This window comes from Oncorhynchus mykiss, chromosome 25, assembly GCF_057628025.1.
Source record: "Oncorhynchus mykiss isolate SJ-2025 chromosome 25, ASM5762802v1, whole genome shotgun sequence".
NCBI classification, from domain to species: Eukaryota; Metazoa; Chordata; class Actinopteri; order Salmoniformes; family Salmonidae; genus Oncorhynchus; species Oncorhynchus mykiss.
Window position 1 is genome coordinate 19,458,235 of NC_143046.1, and position 19,266 is coordinate 19,477,500.

At 42.0% G+C, this 19,266-nt stretch overlaps 1 protein-coding gene across 1 annotated transcript in view; it reads left to right on the plus strand.

The window, feature by feature from the left end:
- The first annotated feature begins 14,871 nt into the window (after window positions 1–14,871).
- LOC149971556 (uncharacterized) overlaps window positions 14,872–19,266 on the plus strand; it is an 18,859-nt gene continuing 14,464 nt past the window's right edge. Inside the window, exon 1 of the mRNA XM_090219272.1 lies at window positions 14,872–15,120. Coding sequence (XP_090075398.1) covers window positions 14,872–15,120 — 249 coding nt within the window. The remainder of the gene's footprint in view (window positions 15,121–19,266) is intronic.

Here is a 19,266-nt window from a genome sequence, read left to right on the forward strand (position 1 = left end):
TGACTTCCTTTCAGCGCTCTGACTTCCTTTCAGCGCTCTGACTTCCTTTCAGCCTCTCTGACTTCCTCTCAGCGCTCTGACTTCCTTTCAGCCTCTCTGACTTCCTCTCAGCGCTCTGACTTCCTTTCAGTGCTCTGACTTCCTCTCAGCACTCTGATTTCCTTTCACCGCTCTGATCTCCCTATCACCCTGAGCAGAAGCTCAACAATATTAGCCAATCATTTTTGATAGATGAAGCATGGAAATTAGTGGCAGAGTTAAAGTGATAACTGAAACCACACAGTAACATCCCATTATGGCAGGCTTAATTGATGAGCTCATTATGATCATTATTAGAGAAATTGATTTCAAATAGGCACTTTAATCTGGGCCGTGCTGAAAAGGTGAAGAAACACTCAACAATGCAAATTGAAGGACCTCGCGTACATAATGGAGCAAGTAATTTCATAGATTTTGTTTAATTAATAATTTGAGATTGCGCAAGTTTCCTCCTATATGTAGGCTTGAACATTCATGTACCCAATCATCCCGCCAACAGCTTAGTCCCATTAATGGCTGCTCATTGTGTGGGTCTGCCTGTAATTCATTAATTAACCCTGATCTTAGACATTCAATTACTCATGTAGGATGGATCATTTAAGGGTCTACACAGTGGTTCTCCATTGTGGCTGCAAGGGAGGGATTTGGTTTTGTTTAATTCGCTCTGATCATAAACTGATTTAAATTAAATGTTTGTTGAACTGATTAGAGTCCAAGAGCTGTTTTTAATCAAGTAGTGTTTATATATTTTTCCTTTTCAACTCTCCATTTTGTCTAGCTGGTTTTTGTATAAACAGTCTCAGACATTATCATACAGATCCCATTTTACAATAGCTTTACGTTTTATTACTCTGTTAAAGGGTGAGCACTGCCCATAAACTATTTTATTGAAGAAAGTATAGTCTCATTCAGATTGAATGTTTATCTTGCGTGCTGTGGCTGTCTGTAGGTTATTGCAATGTTATTCAAATACTGCCACTCTCAAACTATTAATGAAACATTTGGATTAAACATATACAGTATCTTTTGATAATCCTGTAATGTGAAAGTCCACCTACAAAATAGTTTATGGTATCTTAAACATGGGTCTTGTGCAGTGATGTGGTGGGTAACTCTAGTCACTGTTTGTGGTAAAGTAGCCTAAAGTAACTATACTTTCAATTAACTTTTTGACAAAAGGTGGTAAACAGCGTTTACATTATGCTTACCTCTGGTCTCGTGCATGTTATTGTTGGTTATTCTAAGTTGAGTGATTTATGATAGTTTGAAACTAACCCATTGACTATTTAAAAGTCACAATGACTAAAATCTAAACAATATGTTTCCTAAAACACAGACTAGTGTAAGTACTTCATACAGGCTTATGCAGAAACCTACAGTACACACTTAAATCTTTTATTTTCTCACACACAGCTTCAATGACCACCATTTGCCACCTTTGGGGAACTCATAAAGAACTCGTAAGGACCTCATAAGGGACTCGTAAGGGACTCGTAAGGGACTCGTAAGGAACTCATAAGGAACTCGTAAGGACCTCGTAAGGGACTCGTAAGGGACTCGTAAGGAACTCGTAAGGAACTCGTAAGGAACTTGTAAGGAACTCGTAAGGACCTTGTAAGGGGACTCGTAAGGACCTTGTAAAGGACTCGTAAGGAACTCGTAAGGACCTCGTAAGGAACTCGTAAGGAACTCGTAAGGACCTCGTAAGGAACTCGTAAGGAACTCGTAAGGAACTCGTAAGGACCTTGTAAGGGACTCGTAAGGGACTCGTAAGGGACTTGTAAGGGACTCGTAAGGGACTTGTAAGGGAATCGTAAGGGACTTGTAAGGGACTCGTAAGGAACTCATAAGGAACTCATAAAGGACAGATGATCTGTAGTAGTTACCGTAGAGCAGGTACTTCAACTCTTTAAAGGAAAAGGGGAATGAAATGTCTGTCACCCAGAGGCAACAATAAGGAGTGGGTCTCTGAGTCGAGTGGGGTGGGAGCCTTTGTGAGAGCTTCACTGGGGTTTTTCAGAGTCCGATGCCAAATCTTGTGTGACCCCCCCTGTCTGAGCCACAGGAAGTCCATCTTCAACTCTCACCCCCTGGTTGATTTGATGTGTTAAAATTGGTTCCAGGGTGCATTGATATTTCAGCGATCCATATTGTGCTTTGAGCAAGGATTACACGTTTAGAGGCAGCAGATATTTCCCCGGCATAAAGGTGGTTTCAGCTTGGTGGAGCCCTTATCAGTGGAGAGGAGACTCCGGCGCATTCAGAACCCTAAAATCCCATTTAATTGAATTTCTTTTTAGACATACAAGCTTAGAGGGGTTTTGGCATTCACTTTAACTCTGCCTCTGGGTGTTTAAATTCCTCTCGCTACAAAAGACCATTCCACAAAGGAACTTGCAAATACCATATTTATCTAGTTATTTTTTTCTACTCTTGGTCTACTCCTTTTCCATGGCAGTTATTACATCATTTCAATGAATACTTGCCGGAAATGGGGGTTATCTTCCTAAAATATATATTTATTTCAAGTGCTGATTTACTGTGTTGAAAAAAAACGGTATTGGAGAGAGGCTTTTCAAGCCACGGTGGCTACTTTGCCGACAGGCAGCACATCATGAACGATCCCTATAAACGATGCTATCTCCGCCAGCTGATGGATTTAATGCATTGGCAGGAGGGCTTTTTGAAAGCGGAGAGCTCCTGTGAATGAATGACTCTTACAGATGTAGAGTGGGGCCTCAACAAGGCTCAGATCGTGTCTGTAAGAGGCAGTTTATTCAGACCAGAAATGCTATTCATAATCTGTATCTCACGTTCACATGCTGAGGGCAGAGTATCATTTTTCGTGTTAAGGCAAAGATAACAAATCATGCAAAGGGCTTTCTTCTAAAAAGGAGACACGAGCAGCATTTGAACCCATATTGTCCAATTTAACAACATTTGGAACCATTGAATGAAACAACAAAGAATGCAACCTATATTCTATGTAATCCTCCATTGATATAGCAAAACATCCAATTAGGAAATATAACATCATTATACCCCCCACCAGTAGATTAGGGTGCATGCTGTTGATGTTTTTTCCCCTTCCTTCACTGTGATGGTATTTGTCTTGCTGAGTGACTTCCTCTTTAATGAAACCCTCGAATGCTTTAGTGCCGGGTGGGATTTAAGCACCCTGCAGACGGCTATGATTCAAAAACTTGGTTCTGCATCAGCTCTGAGCGTTATCTGAAGGCTCTTCACGCACAGTTGCCTAAATGCCAGTTTAATGGCCCACTGTAAAGGCTACTTATTTAGTATCAGTATCCAAGGGAATATAGCTAATGATAAGAAGGGGGGATGGGGGGGTGGCTGAGTGCATGCAGGGAAAGCGGATGAAGATGGTGGGTGGACAAAGTGAGTTTCAGCGTCATCCACATTGTTTAGGCAGGAGTCATCCTGAATGGCCTTCTAGACCTTGGCTCAAAACAGCACAGGAGAAACTGGTGTAAGGGTGTCTAAAGATTTCTCCAAGTATAGGCAATTTAGTTTATGCAATTTTTATTTGGGAGTCTTGTTAAACATAATGGGGAGCTTCATCACCAGTCCATTGTTTTAAGTCACATACAGTAGGCAACAGTACCTACCTGTCCAACCAACAAGTTTCCTAGAGCACCAACCTGTCCATCCCTTAGCAACTGGCATATTTAACTTCAGGTCAAGGACGGTGACAGCTCTCGCCCCAGGCCTATGAATTTAACATGCTTTCCCAATGTCACGCAGTGTAAGGAGCGAGCGCCCCCCTGTATCTAAACACATTCCTAATGTCAGTGGGCCAGAGGCTCTGAAGGAAGGGTAATGGATGTCCAGGCATAGTGTTATGTAGTGCAGCGCTGCAGCCTGCTCTCTCCAGTCCATTCCTTCCCTCTCTCCCCTGGAACAGACTAACCAGCTACACACACACACACACACACGCATGCACGCACGCACACACACACACACACACACACACACACACACACACACACACACACACACACGCAGCGGAGAGAGAGAGTCTCTCAGGCCATCTGATCAGAGCTTGATGTGATTCCTCACCTTGGCTTGAACGAAACCCAAACTCTATGAATTATTACAATCCCAGTCAATCTTGGCAAGCCAGCAGTGGGCCATGGAGTGTGAAGGCCTTTCTCTGGTGTTTAAGTTACCATGGAAGATGAAATAGTCACAGCGCCACCGTGGCCCGCCAGCTCCCCTTATCATGGGTATCTTCTATCTTCAAATAATGTTTGGTCTTTTTACTTGCTATCACAGTTGTATAAATGGAAAAAAGGAATCTAATTTCTCTCTATGGCTTTTTTATGCTCTCTTTTTTGGGGTGGGTGGGGTGGGGTTCGGGGGGCGGGTGATGAAAACAGCACCATCATTGGGTGGCACTGAGCCACTGAGCAAGAGCAGGACAAGGAGTCATTTCTTTAACTCTGCATCTGGAACCTAAGAAAACCCCAATGAAGCTTTCTGCTATGGGATACTTGATGCTCACAAAAAAAATATGAAATCATATTTCACCATTTAAAGTGATACTATAATGTATGAGGTTTTGTGATATTATCCAGTGTGCTGTATGGTTGAAGTGTTGGAATATTGGTTGCAGAGTATTGGCTGTCTACTGATTCATACTGAGGTAAAAGGCTGTTTAACTGAACCAGTGTTGAAGACACAACAATTTGTGTGAAGTAGTTGTGAGGAAGTTGATCAGGATATAACTGAGGGAGCTCTTTCTTTCATTCAGCCTATTGCCCTAAGCACCATCACCTGGCAGAGGTACTCTCTGACTGGACAGAATACATGTTGGAGAAGGGTTGGGGAGCCATTTGCCAATGATAGTTCCATGGTGATTGTCTTGTCTCAATGTTTTGTTTGGTGATTTAGAGTTGGCTTACAGATTGCCTCCTACTAAGAAACACATAGACACACAGCATTAAGGTCTGCATTTGGAGCATGTGACAAATAACATTATATTTTATTTGATACTTCATATAGAATAATCTCAAATTGGATCTGGTCTGTGAATTTTTTTAATGATCTAAAAGGCACGTTCCTTTTGAGGAAAATGATTCTGAAGTTATGATGCAGAAATAACAGTGTATCATCAGGCCTTGGGGACCTCTGTGTGTGTGTCTCTCTGTGTAAGTCCTGATCTTCTGTAATAATAACAGTCCACACAGCCTCACAGCCTAATCCTGTCCCAGACATCCACACCATAATAATAGAACACATTCAGTTGTGGAGGGGAGGCAGGACACTACATTTGGCTGGAATTTCATGGCACAGAAAGAAATCAGAAGCGCTAACTGGTGTGTGTGTGTGAGTGTGTGTGTGTGTGTCTGTGTGTGTCTGTGTGTGTGTGTGTGTGTGTGTGTGTCACTGTATCTGTTTCTATCTCCTCTATCTCCTAACTTGGTTCTTCAATATTGTTGTCTAAATTACCAAATGTGTATTTTATATGGCTTTCTATTTTACACAGGCATCAGTGTTATGTGTTCCCATGTTTGCTGACATTGTACTTTTAGGGCTATATGAAAATAATGTACGGTGCATTCATTTAGCTGCAGGGGACATGTATTGAACGCAATGTAAAAGTTTTTCTTGCTTGCAACAGAATATTCACATAACGTTAACCAAGTATAGATTCATCCTGAGGGAACCATTCCCAATCACAGTGCAGCAACTTCAGTGATTTCATAAAAGGAGTAAAGGTTAGAAATGGATTCATTGATTTTCTGTTTTAAGAGGGACAGTGAGTGACTACAGACACTTAGATCAAAGTCAGCAGGTGAATCTAAAACAATCACAAGACATTTTCATACAATATGTTCTGAATAATGCACATAGAGTCAAATATGCTGTTTTATTCATACATTTAATTTATTTTTCTACCATGTAGGTTCATTGAGAAGCAGTTGCCCCTATTCAATAAGTTGATACTAGCACTTAAAAATAGGATTAATGAATAAAAGCTACAGAACCAAACCAAGCTCCTCCTTGAATAGCCTTAGAAAATGACCATGGCCTTTTATCTGTTAGATGCACTCTCAAACTTTTGTATAATTTCAGCCAGTGGTTTTGAAAGTGGTGCTCACGAGTCAAAACGGGTCCCTGTTTTTGTGTACTATGTCATCCAATTGTGTACTATGTCATCCAATTGTGTACTATGTTATCCAATTGTGTACTATGTTATCCAATTGTGTAACGCATCCCGTTTTGTGTAATATGTTGCGAATTTGTTGGGCTTAATATCCCGGAGTGCATCTTTAATAGATCCTACTATTTAATGAAATAGAGACCAAATAAAGAGGTGTGGCTTTAATCAGCTAGCCCTCGTCCTAATGGTCCCACCCACCATCAATTGGAATTTCTCCCATCAACTTGTTTCTCTGAGTGTCTTTGAGAGCCCAAGTCTATCTAACCCATTAACAGTCCACTTAGCTGGAGCCTTACATATTTGCAGTTAATACACCATTTTGGAAATCATAGCATAAAAAGATCTTTAGCCTCCTGTAAGGTAGTGTGCTCTCTGTGGGTGCACATTGAGCAGAAATGGTCTGCTGTGTCTGTCACTGAATGTCTGACAGTCATCCTGGCTGCCTGTCTGTCTGCAAGACCACCAGGGTTTGTCCCTCCACTGTTAAATGGTCAAATGCACACCTGCCATAGTCACATCACACTGATCACAGTCACACCATGAATTGGGTGAAGTGCACAGGGAGGATGAACTGTGATGTTGTTGATACTGCAGGGGAAAATGACAGTGGGTTAACCTTAAATTCTTCCACAGTCTCTGTGGACATAAATATGAACATGGGGGTGAATAGATTTCTCAGACACTTGCACTAAGTACTCACCTCCTCCCATCACATTTCCAAATGACCCGTGATATCTGTTCCTTTATGCTTGGCGTCCACGCTGCCTCTTATCTCCATATAGAGTCTTGGTCAATAAGCAATTAGTATTTTATGACAAAGTGTGAGCGCCAACATCAAGCTAGCTTGGCAGATTGCCATCAGAGATGATTTTTATGGCAGAATTCAAGTCATGTCCTGCAGACCCAAGTCAATGTTTATGACCGTGGAAATGACATGCCCTCTAAATGTCCATAAAGAATTATTTAACATGAGATAGGTAATTAGGCTTGTGTTTACTCACTAACAAAGACCTATTGTGTAAATACAAGTTCACACTGTTCTTTTTTTGTTGTCTGTATGTAAATGGTTTTAGTGTACAGGAGGAGTTTAACATCCCACCTAATATAAGTGGTTCAGAAAAAATAAGATGCAGCCTCAAACACAAGTGTCAGTCGACCCCAAGTCAGGCACAGCAAATATCTGCATTATAACAGGATTCATCAGGTTTCTCAGTGTTATTGCGTTGGCATTACCCCACACATTAGTTTTGGTATAAAACACCTTCTTTTCCCCCTGTCCTTGTTGCCTAGCCCTAGGGCAGGTGTAGAGAGAGCAGTGCGCAGCAGGTTGCAGTGGCTGGCCCACCTCATTTTCCCTCTGTGGAGCTGCAGTCCGGGCCTCCCGGCAGCTTAATAGCAGTGACAGCAGAGGAATAATTCACAAGTGGAGCTAATCAAAGGTGAAAAGGGAGAATCAGTAAACGTCGTATCCTTTTGCCACTTTCATCAATCCAGCTAACTGAATTTGAACTAAAGCTGAGCAAATTTTCCGGGGAGGGGAATTAATATGTAACACATCTGAGGTCTGGCTGGAGCCTGCGGAATTGGAAAAGTCTGCATTATATCAGGGGGAGATTATTGGAAAGACAATTGGGGCCGTCTGTGTAATCAGAAAACAGTGAGGTGTGTCTATCTTATGATGACACTGTGACCTAGTGGGCTTGCACAGAAGGAAATATTTTCTCCCCTTTCCAATTCAATCACCTGGGCTATCCGCCCTGCTGCGTGATGCTGTTTGCCCTGCACATGACAGTATCAATTCAATTACCCTGAAAATGGATACATATTCAGGGTATAAGGGACTGGGCCAATGCAGGAGGGGAAGAGGGAAGACAAAGAAATGCCCATTTACCCCATAATAACTTTCATTTGGAGTCGGTTTGAAAACAATTCGGCTCTGAATTTGTCCCTGTCAGATCACATTATCCGCAAATGAAGTTTACAAAATATCAATTCAATTTCTATAACAGGAACCCGTCGCAAAACACAAAGGGGGGCTGAATTGACCATATCATAACATCTGAGGGGCCCCTGGTGGCTTTCAAATATTTTCAGTCAGAGGCAATCAAAAGCAGAACGGCCCATGCTAATCCGTTCAATTTCATCCTTTATACCGGTGTCTTTTCCCCACGTGAAAACACACGCACACACACACACACAGTCCCTCACTGCCCTGGAGTCAAGCAGAGCACCTAGATACCACTCTGCCAACGTGGGAGAAACTAATTTATCTGAACATTTTTAAGATACACTTTTTGGGGTGAACCGTTACTGTTCTATGATAAATACTCAAAACGCAAACATTATCTGAGTTACATAATACATTTCACATAAAGGTATGAACACATTTTTAAAAATGTCACTGAAAGTTCAGACCATCTGGCCTTACAGAGTTTTGACCCTACATGTGATGGTCATGAAGTGGTAGCTTCAGTAGAGATGGGCTGCAGTCCCATCATGGCAGTAGTCAGTATGATCCATCATGGCAGTAGTCAGTATGATCCATCATGGCAGTAGTCAGTATGATCCATCATGGCAGTATTCAGTATGATCCCCAGCTCTCTCTGGGTTTCCCTGTTTCCTCCTCCTTCCTTGGTGATTAAGCATTCTGACTGTGTCCCTGTTTAGCCTGCTGATTCCACCGGTCGTCACGTCTCTCCCTGGGCGAGGCCTCATTATCTTCCTTTAGTTGTTGATATTGTTCTTATTTACAGCCCTGTTTTCTCTGCTGTCATGTCTCCAGCAGGTCGCTAATGTGACCGAGATGGAACGGGGAGCATAATTGCAAATTAAATATCTGAAACTTCCTTGATGTGTCTCGGTGGGAAGCAATAAGTGTGTCAGCCTCTTACTGATGTCAAAACGGCTTTTTGCTTCATGAAATTATTCACAGATACAGCGCTACATTTTGCTGTAATTACCGTCGTCTCGGTGGCACTCGCAAAGGGCAAACAACGGCCAGTGGAAACAGGGGGAGTTAAAAATGCTGTTTAACAAATCAATTTGAGCATGCTTACCTTGTAAAACTGTGCGATTGTTCCACTCACTCCTGATACAGACCCCATGGAGCGTTCATCTATTAAATGCTTAACAAGCCCCTTTACAGAGCAGCAGTGTGGAAATGTGTAATTCGAACAATAACAAAGACTTGACCATTTTTTATTGATTCACTGGCTTCTTCTGCTCTCGCCTACAGCAAACACACTCCAGCAAACACACTCCAGCAAACACACTCCAGCAAATACACTCCAGCAAACACACTCCAGCAAACACACTTCAGAAAACATACTCCAGCAAACACACTTCAGCAAACATACTCCAGCAAACACACTCCAGAAAACACACTCCAGAAAACACACTTCAGCAAACATACTCCAGCAAACATACTCCAGCAAACACACTCCAGAAAACACACTCCATAAAACACACTTCAGCAAACACACTCCAGCAAACACACTCCAGCAAACACACTCCAGCAAACACACTCCAGAAAACACACTACAGCAAACACACTACAGCAAACACACTACAGCAAACACACTCCAGAAAACACACTCCAGCAAACACTCCAGCAAACACACTCCAGCAAACACACTACAGAAAATACACTCCAGCAAACACACTCCAGAAAACACACTCCAGCAAACACACTCCAGCAAACACATTCCAGCAAACATACTTCAGCAAACACACTCCAGAAAACACACTCCAGCAAACACACTCCAGCAAACACACTCCAGAAAACACACTCCATAAAACACACTTCAGCAAACACACTCCATAAAACACACTTCAGCAAACATACTCCAGCAAACATACTCCAGCAAACACACTCCAGAAAACACACTCCATAAAACACACTTCAGCAAACACACTCCAGCAAACACACTTCAGCAAACATACTCCAGCAAACACACTCCAGCAAACACACTTCAGCAAACACACTTCAGCAAACACACTCCAGAAAACACACTACAGCAAACACACTACAGCAAACACACTACAGCAAACACACTACAGCAAACACACTACAGCAAACACACTCCAGAAAACACACTTCAGCAAACACACTCCAGAAAACACACTACAGCAAACACACTACAGCAAACACACTACAGCAAACACACTCCAGAAAACACACTCCAGAAAACACACTTCAGCAAACATACTCCAGCAAGCACACTTTAGCAAACACACTTCAGCAAACACACTTCAGCAAACACACTTCAGCAAACACACTCCAGAAAACACACTACAGCAAACACACTACAGCAAACACACTACAGCAAACACACTACAGCAAACACACTACAGCAAACACACTACAGCAAACACACTCCATCAAACACTCCAGCAAACACACTCCAGAAAACACACTCCATAAAACACACTTCAGCAAACACACTCCAGCAAACACACTTCAGCAAACATACTCCAGCAAACACACTCCAGCAAACACACTTCAGCAAACACACTTCAGCAAACACACTCCAGAAAACACACTACAGCAAACACACTACAGCAAACACACTACAGCAAACACACTCCAGAAAACACACTCCAGCAAACACACTCCAGCAAACACACTCCAGCAAACACACTTCAGAAAACACACTCCATAAAACACACTTCAGCAAACACACTCCAGCAAACACACTCCAGCAAACACACTCCAGAAAACACACTCCAGAAAACATACTCCAGCAAACACACTTCAGCAAACATACTCCAGCAAACACACTCCAGCAAACACACTTCAGTAAACACACTTCAGCAAACACACTCCAGAAAACACACTCCAGCAAACACACTACAGCAAACACACTACAGCAAACACACTCCAGAAAACACACTCCAGCAAACACTCCAGCAAACACACTCCAGCAAACACACTACAGAAAATACACTCCAGCAAACACACTCCAGCAAACACACTCCAGCAAACACACTCCAGCAAACACACTCCAGCAAACACACTACAGCAAACACACTCCAGCAAACACACTCCAGCATTCACACTCCAGCAAACACACTGTTTATTTTTCAGTTTTTTTCAATATGAACTTTAACCTTTTACTGCAGTGGGCTAAATCAGGGTCACAAACAGTGTTTCTTGGTAGTCTTATAAAAAAGACACCTGTACCATGTCAGATATAGAGTTGAAATGTATTCAATTTTGAGTTTGCATATAACACTTTATATGCATCACAGAAGACTGAAATATAATACAATCATTTGACATAGAAACACCAGATTTACGTAAAAAAAAAGCTATGTTTATTAATTAGGAAAAAGATTAATAAAATTCCACCCATGAAGCCACTAGAGGATGATTTGATCATTTGACTGCAGGAAAGGAAATTATACAGGTTTCATGCCCTGACCATAGAGAGCTGTTTATTCTCTATGTTAGTTAGGCCGGGGTGTGATTAAGGGTGGGTTATCTATGGGAATTGTATATATATGTTGGCCTGGTATGGTTCCCAATCAGAGACAGCTGTTTATCATTGTCTCTGATTGGGGATCATATTTAGGTAGCCATTTCCCCATTGTGCTTTGTGGGATCTTGTCTATGTATAGTTGCCTGTGAGCATTATTATAGCTTCACGGTTCGTTTGTTCGCTTTGTTGTTTTGTTCTTTGAAGTTTTCTATTCCAAAATGGAGGGAAACATACCACGCTGCATCTTGGTCTACTCCTTATGACAAACGTGACAACAGGGGTTAAGTTTAGATTTTAGAGGCAATGGGAATGTTCCCAAAGGTGTTTTACCTAGCTTTTGATAGAATTGTTTCTCTTCAATATATGTTTTGCCTGTATTTGATGCTGAGATTAATTAAGTAGTCAACAACAACCTGGCTCGAAGATGGTTTTTGTCTCCCTTCTCCCACCCAAATGGCTTAAAGTGGCAATCTGCTGTTGCTGCATCCATTTTTGGACTTATGAATTAATGATATGTACCCATTTTCCCAGACAGGGCTGTTATGTGACCAGTGGGGTGGATACTGGTGTCTTGTAAGAGGAAGGAGAGATAAAGGAGAGCTACAGTTCTGGGACCACTGCCAATGTAGAGAAAGGGAGATTTGACCTGAGAAGCATTTGCATGTTAAGTGCAGTCAATCTGAATTGATCACAGCCAAATTAAATGCAATGGGTTTCAATATTTTCCCTGTTTACACATTAGCCTCCTACCTGCCACATATGGATGTATTGAATTCAGATTAGTAGCCTAAGCATGGACTCAGACAAAGGGAACTTATCTTTAATTAAAATCATTTAGTAGGACCTTAAGTCCTATTCTGTTACGGTTGGGGAATGAAAACCCGCAGGGCTAAATTAACATTGCTGTATGCCTCCCCAAAGTGTCACTTCACCAATGGAGGTGGGGATAGATGGGGTCCATAGTCTACAACCCAATAAAACCCAATACAACCCAATAGCATAGTGTTGGTAGACAGCTACAGTATGATGCTGGTGAGACAAGCGTATCATGTCACAAGTTGTTGAAATTAACAATATCATTGAAAACAGAAACATGCACAAAACTCCTCTCCTAAGGTTGAGAATCAGTGAATTGAGAAATGTATTCTCTGGGTGGGTCGACTGGCGGGATGCTGGGATGAAACGGTGATCAGTGGAGAACATGTAAATGTAGCATAGACTCCTGTCATGTCACCACTACCAGTCTGCTGTCATCTGGAGAGATGTTCAGCTAATGCACATCACATCATTTACCAGTGTTACTGGAGGAGGAGAATATCTACGAATATTTCCACGCAAAATATCTAAACCTCCGATCCTGTTAGATGGAACATTGTGTTATTTCTATAGTTTATGGGAAAGATTTGATGAACGAATGAATCCTCACTCAGTCTGCCATTTGCCATGATAACCTAATTGTGATTATTTGTACTGATCTAAGAAACTAGTTCTGTTCATTCCTACCAGCTGTTACAGTAAAACCCTCCTCCTCCCTTAAATCTCTGACAGCAATTACCTCTAAAGAGAAACACGGAAAGAAGTGTTCAACACTATTCAGCTCTTTCATGTAGCTTATTGGCATGTCTGTAAATAGGATCATTTCCTAAATTTAGCCTCAAATGAGCTTCTATTGCCCTGGTGGATTTATTGACAAATGGGGACTTGGTTCCCTGCTCTGGATAATTGAAGAAGCCCCTACTAATTAGACAGAAAAAATCTGCGATCTGGCACGGATCTTTCCCACTGAAAAGATAATTAATTGTGAGTAGATTTGGCGCCTGCCGTGGCTGCCTGCCTAGTGTTCACCCATGAGGAGGCTCTAGTGGGGGGGGGGGGGGGGGGGGGGGGGTAGCTAGCCAGCTATCTGGAGCGGGACATAGCCCAGTCACACTAATTCCACCATGCCGCCTTCTCTGAAGCGACGCAAGGAAGCAGCATAATCAGCAGACACTGATTACCGACAAGTAATTAACAACGCCAACCACACGGAGAGATTGAATTTATAATAATTATATAATCAACATGGTGATGATCTTGTAAGAGAATCCTATTGCAGTGGAAAGGTTAATGACTTCCCATCGCACAACCTCACAGAGTTAGTGGTGGCTGGGGCCTTGGGTTTGTTTTAACTGCCAAACAGATCATTCATTAACATCATAACAATCATGCAGGTGCCATGAAATATTGAAACATTTCACTTTCCATTCTATTAAACTAATTAGCTACATAATACTCTTCCGCTTCAGTCAGAACTAGCTGAAAAGTTAGCTGTAGTAGGTAGTAGGGCTTTCCTGTTACTTCAGTTGTTTAGTTGGCTAAGATTAAACTGTTGTCTATTGATTTATCACTTAGTTACTGATAACTCATTTAATTACTCAACAGTGTAATTGTATTATTGTGTAATAGGTAGTATGCAATCCGATCTCCCACTCAAATTCTGGTGAAGATCACTAATATTCATAAATCGAAGAAGTATAAGCGAACCCTGAGCCCTAACCACAGCAGCGTCTCAGTGTCTCTGTGATATTACCTGATTATGAGAGTATTACATCAGCTAAATTCTCTGCACTAATAAATCCATCTTGAGAAATCTAAATTAAGTGATTTCTCCTTTTGACAAATAAATAAAATGAATTAGGCTTCACGGTATCAAAGCCCTCCCCATTGCAAGAGCTGGCGGATCATCTTGATTGTAGTTAGTCACTAATCTAGCTCAGAATTAAAGTTTAAAATCAGTAGTTTTTATGTTGCAGTTGTAAAATCCACAAACCATGGAGACACAGACCATGGAGACACAGATCATGGAGACACAGATCATTGATACAGACCATGGAGACACAGACCACTGAGATACAGACCATGGACACAGACCATGGAGATGTAACAGTATAATTTTAAACCGTCCCTTCACCCATACCCGGGCGCGAACCAGGGACCCTCTGCACACATCAACAGTCACCCTCGAAGCATCGTTACCCATCGCTCCACAAAAGCCGCGGCCCTTGCAGAGCAAGGGGAACTACTACTTCAAGGTCTCAGAGCAAGTGACGTCACCGATTGAAACGCTATTTAGCGCGCACCGCTAACTAAGCTAGCCGTTTCACATCCGTTACAGAGACACAGACCATGGAGATACAGACCATGGAGACACAGATAATGGAGACACAGACCATGGAGACACAGATCATGGAGACACATACCATGGAGATACAGACCATGGAGACGCAGACCATGGAGACACAGACCATGGAAACACAGACCATGGAGACACAGATCACGGAAACAGACCATGGACACAGACCATGGATACAGGCAATGGAGACACAGACCATGGATCCACAGACCATGGAGACACAGACCATGGACACATACCATGTAAACACAGACCTTGGATACAGACCATTGAGACAGAAAATGGAGACACAGACCATGGATTTAGGGAGAAAGGGGGATACCTAGTCAGTTGTACAACTGAAAGCCTTCAGTTGAAATGTGTGTTCTGCATTTAACCTGAATCAGAGAGGCGCAGGGGGCTGCCTCAATCGACATCCACGGCACCCGGGGAACAGTGGGTTAACTGCCTTGCTATGGGGCAGAACGACAGATCTTTATCTTGTCAGCTCGGGGATTCGATCCAGCAACCTTTTGGCTACTGGCCGAATGCTCTAACCATGGAGACACTGACCATGGAGACACTGACCATGGAGACACTGACCATGGAGACAGACCATAGCTTTACAGACCATGGAGACTGACCATGGAGACAGACCATGGATTTACAGACCACGGAGACTGACCATGGAGACAGACCATGGAGACAGACCATGGATTTACAGACCACGAAGACAGACCATGGAGACAGACCACGAAGACAGACCATGGATACAGACCATGGACACAGACCATGGATGTACAGACCATTAAGACAGACCATGGACACAGACCATGAATTTACAGACCATGGATACAGACTATGGACACATGTACCATGTAGACAGAACATGGAGACACAGACCATGGAGACAGATCATGGAGACACAGACCATGGAGATAGATCATAGAGATACAGACCATGGAGACAGACCATGGATACAGACCATGGATATCTACACTATAATGTGTGAGTAGTGGGAGAAGCAGTTCCCTTTGTGTTGTAGATAAGTGTATATGAGAGACACGGGGCCAAACATAACTAATTAGGAGGATTATATGGAATTAGAATGTGAGGCGGAAGCAGCAGAATTGTAATGTAAAAAAAATCAATCAATAAGGGGGAGATGGTGAAAACCAGCCCTCTTAACATTAACAATTACTGTGATTAACAATGATACTCACAACTCATTTTTCATTACAGAGGATAGGAGATAAGCTTGTTTATATAGACTAGCTTTTCAACCAATGAGTAATTTATCATGGCTAGGCCCATGAAAGCACATAACAGCCCACAGCAATTAAAATCTTCCCTATGACCTTGTGACAACCAAGGACCTGAGAGTCTCCAGGAAACTGCCTGCCATTCTATCTTCATGGAAAGAGAGGAGGCAGTATGATAGTTAAACACTTCCTGCTAGATATTCCTGCACACATAGACACTAAGGAATGAATGTACCACTTGGAAATACTGCATTTACTATACCTGGATATGATGTTTATCTGATCAGACAAATATAATTCACTATACCTGGATATGGCATTGATCTGATCAGATAAATATGAGCATTATTGCATCCTGAAAGACGGACCGGTGTGAACATGGAAACAAAGGGATGTGCGTTACTACAGTTATGTGGTTGGGTTTCTGAGTGGGGTCTATGCACCTGATTCTATACACCTGAGTTTATAGAGTCTAGACCCATCTAAACACCTGAGTCTGTAGTCTATACACCTGGGTCTATAGAGTCTATACACCTGAGTCTAGAGATTCTATACACATGAGTCTAGAGAGTCTATATACCTGAGTCTAGAGATTCTATACGCATGAGTCTATTGTCTTTACACCTGAGTCTGTAGTCTATACACCTGAGTCTAGAGAGTCTATACACCTGAGTCTAGAGAGTCTATTTACTTGAGTCTAGAGAACTGAGTCTATAGAGTATACTCCTGATTCTGTAGTCTATACACCTGATTCTATATATACACCTGATTCTATAGGCTATACACCTGAGTCTATAGTCTATACACCTGTGTCTATAGTCTATACACCTGAGTCTAGAGAGCTGAATCTATAGAATCTAGACACCTGAATCTATAGTCTATACACCTGGATCTATAGTCTATACACCTAGGTCTATACACCTGAGTCTAGAGAGTCTATAATCCAGAGTATATTGTATAATCTATGCACTGAGTCTATATAGTCTATATACCTGAGTCTATAGTCTATACACCTGAGTCTAGAGAGTCTATACACCTGAGTTCATAGAGTCTACACCTGAGTCTACAGAGCTGAGTCTATAGAGTATATACCTGAGTCTATACACCTGAGTCTCTAGAGTCTACATGGGTCTATAGAGTCTACACTTGATTCTAGAGAGCTGAGTCTATAGTCTATACAGCTGAGTCTATAGAGTATACACCTGAATATAGAGAGCTGAGTCTATAGAGTCTATACACCTGAGTCTATACACCTGAGTCTATAGACTATATGCACCTGAGACAAGAGAGCTGAGTCTATAGAGTCTGTACACCTTAGTCTACAGTGTCTATACACCTGAGTATATAGAGTTTATGCACTTGCGTCTATAGAGCTGAGTCTATAGAGTCTATACACCTGAGTCTATAGACTATATGCACCTGAGTCTAGAGAGCTGAGTCTATAGAGTCTAGACACCTGAGTCTATAGAGTCTAGACACCTGAGTCTATAGAGTCTAGACACCTGAGTCTATAGTCTATACACCTGAGTCTATACACCTGAGTTTAGAGACTTGAGTCTATAGAGTCTATACACCTGAGTCTAGAGAGTTGATACACCAGAGTATATAGAGTCTATGCACTTGCGTCTAGAGAGCTGAGTCTAGAGAGTCTATACACCTGAGTTTAGAGACTTGAGTCTATAGAGTCTATACATCTGAGTCAACACACCTGAGTATAGACTATATGCACCTGAGTCTAGAGAGATGATACACCAGAGTATATTAGAGAGCTGAGTCTAGAGAGTCTATACACCTGAGTCTATAGAGTCAACACCTGAGGCTAGAAGGCTGAGTCTATAGAGTCTACACCTGAGTACATACACCTGAGTCTAGAGAGCTGAGTCTATAGTCTACACCTGAGTCTAGAGAGCTGAGTCTATAGAGTCTATACACCTGAGTCTAGAGAGCTGAGTCTATAGTCCACAACTGAGTCCATACACCTGAGTCTAGAGATTCTATACACCTGACTCTAGAGAGTCTACATACCTGCATCTAGAGAGTCTATGTACCTGAATCTATAGTTTATACCCTGAGTCTATACACCTGTGTCTAGAGAGTCTATACACCTGGGTCTATATACCTGAGTACATCGTCAATACACCTGAGTCTAGAGAGTCTATAAACCTGAGTTTATATCAAATTAAATTGTATTGGTCAAATACACATGGTTAGCAGATGTTAATGTGAGTGTAGCGAAATGCTTGTGCCTCTAGTTCCGACAGTGCAGTAATATCTAACAAGTAATCTAACAATTCTACACAACTACCTAATACACACAAATATAAAGGGATGGAATAAGAATATTTGCATATGAATATGTGGATGAGTGATGGCCAAGCGGCATAAGCAAGATGCAATAGATGGTAAAAGATACCATGAGTAATGTAATATATGTAAACATTATTAAAGTGGCATTGTTTAAAGTGACTTGTGATCCATTTATTAAAGTGGCCAATGATTTGAGTCTGTAAGTCGGCAGCAGCCTCTCTGAGTTAGTGATTGCTGTTTAACAGTCTGATGGCCTTGAGATAGAAGCTGTTTTTCAGTCTCTCGGTCCCAGCTTTGATGCACCTGTACTGACCTCGCCATCTGGATGGTAACGGGGTGAACAGGTGTCCTGGAGGGCAGGTAGTTTACCCCCGGTGATGCGTTGTGCAGACAGCACCACCCTCTGGAGAGCCTTACAGTTGAGGGCGGTGCAGTTGCCGTACCAGGCAGTGCCATACAGCCTGACAGGATGCTCTCGATTGTGCAAATCAAATCACATTTTATTGGTCACATACACATGGTTAGCAGATGTTAATGTGAGTGTAGCACAATGCCTGTGCTTCTAGTTCCGACCGTGCAGTAATATCTAACAAGTAATCTAACAATTTCACAACAACTACCTTATTCACACAAGTGTAAAGGAATGAATAAGAATATGTACAAATAAATATATGGATGAGCGATGGCCAAACGGCATAGACAAGACGCAGTAGATGGTATAGAGTACAGTATATACATATGAGATGAGTAATGTAGGGTATGTAAACATTATCTAAACTGGCAATGTTTAAAGTTGTCACGTCTTCCACCGAAGGTGGTTCCTCTCCTAGTTCGGGCGGT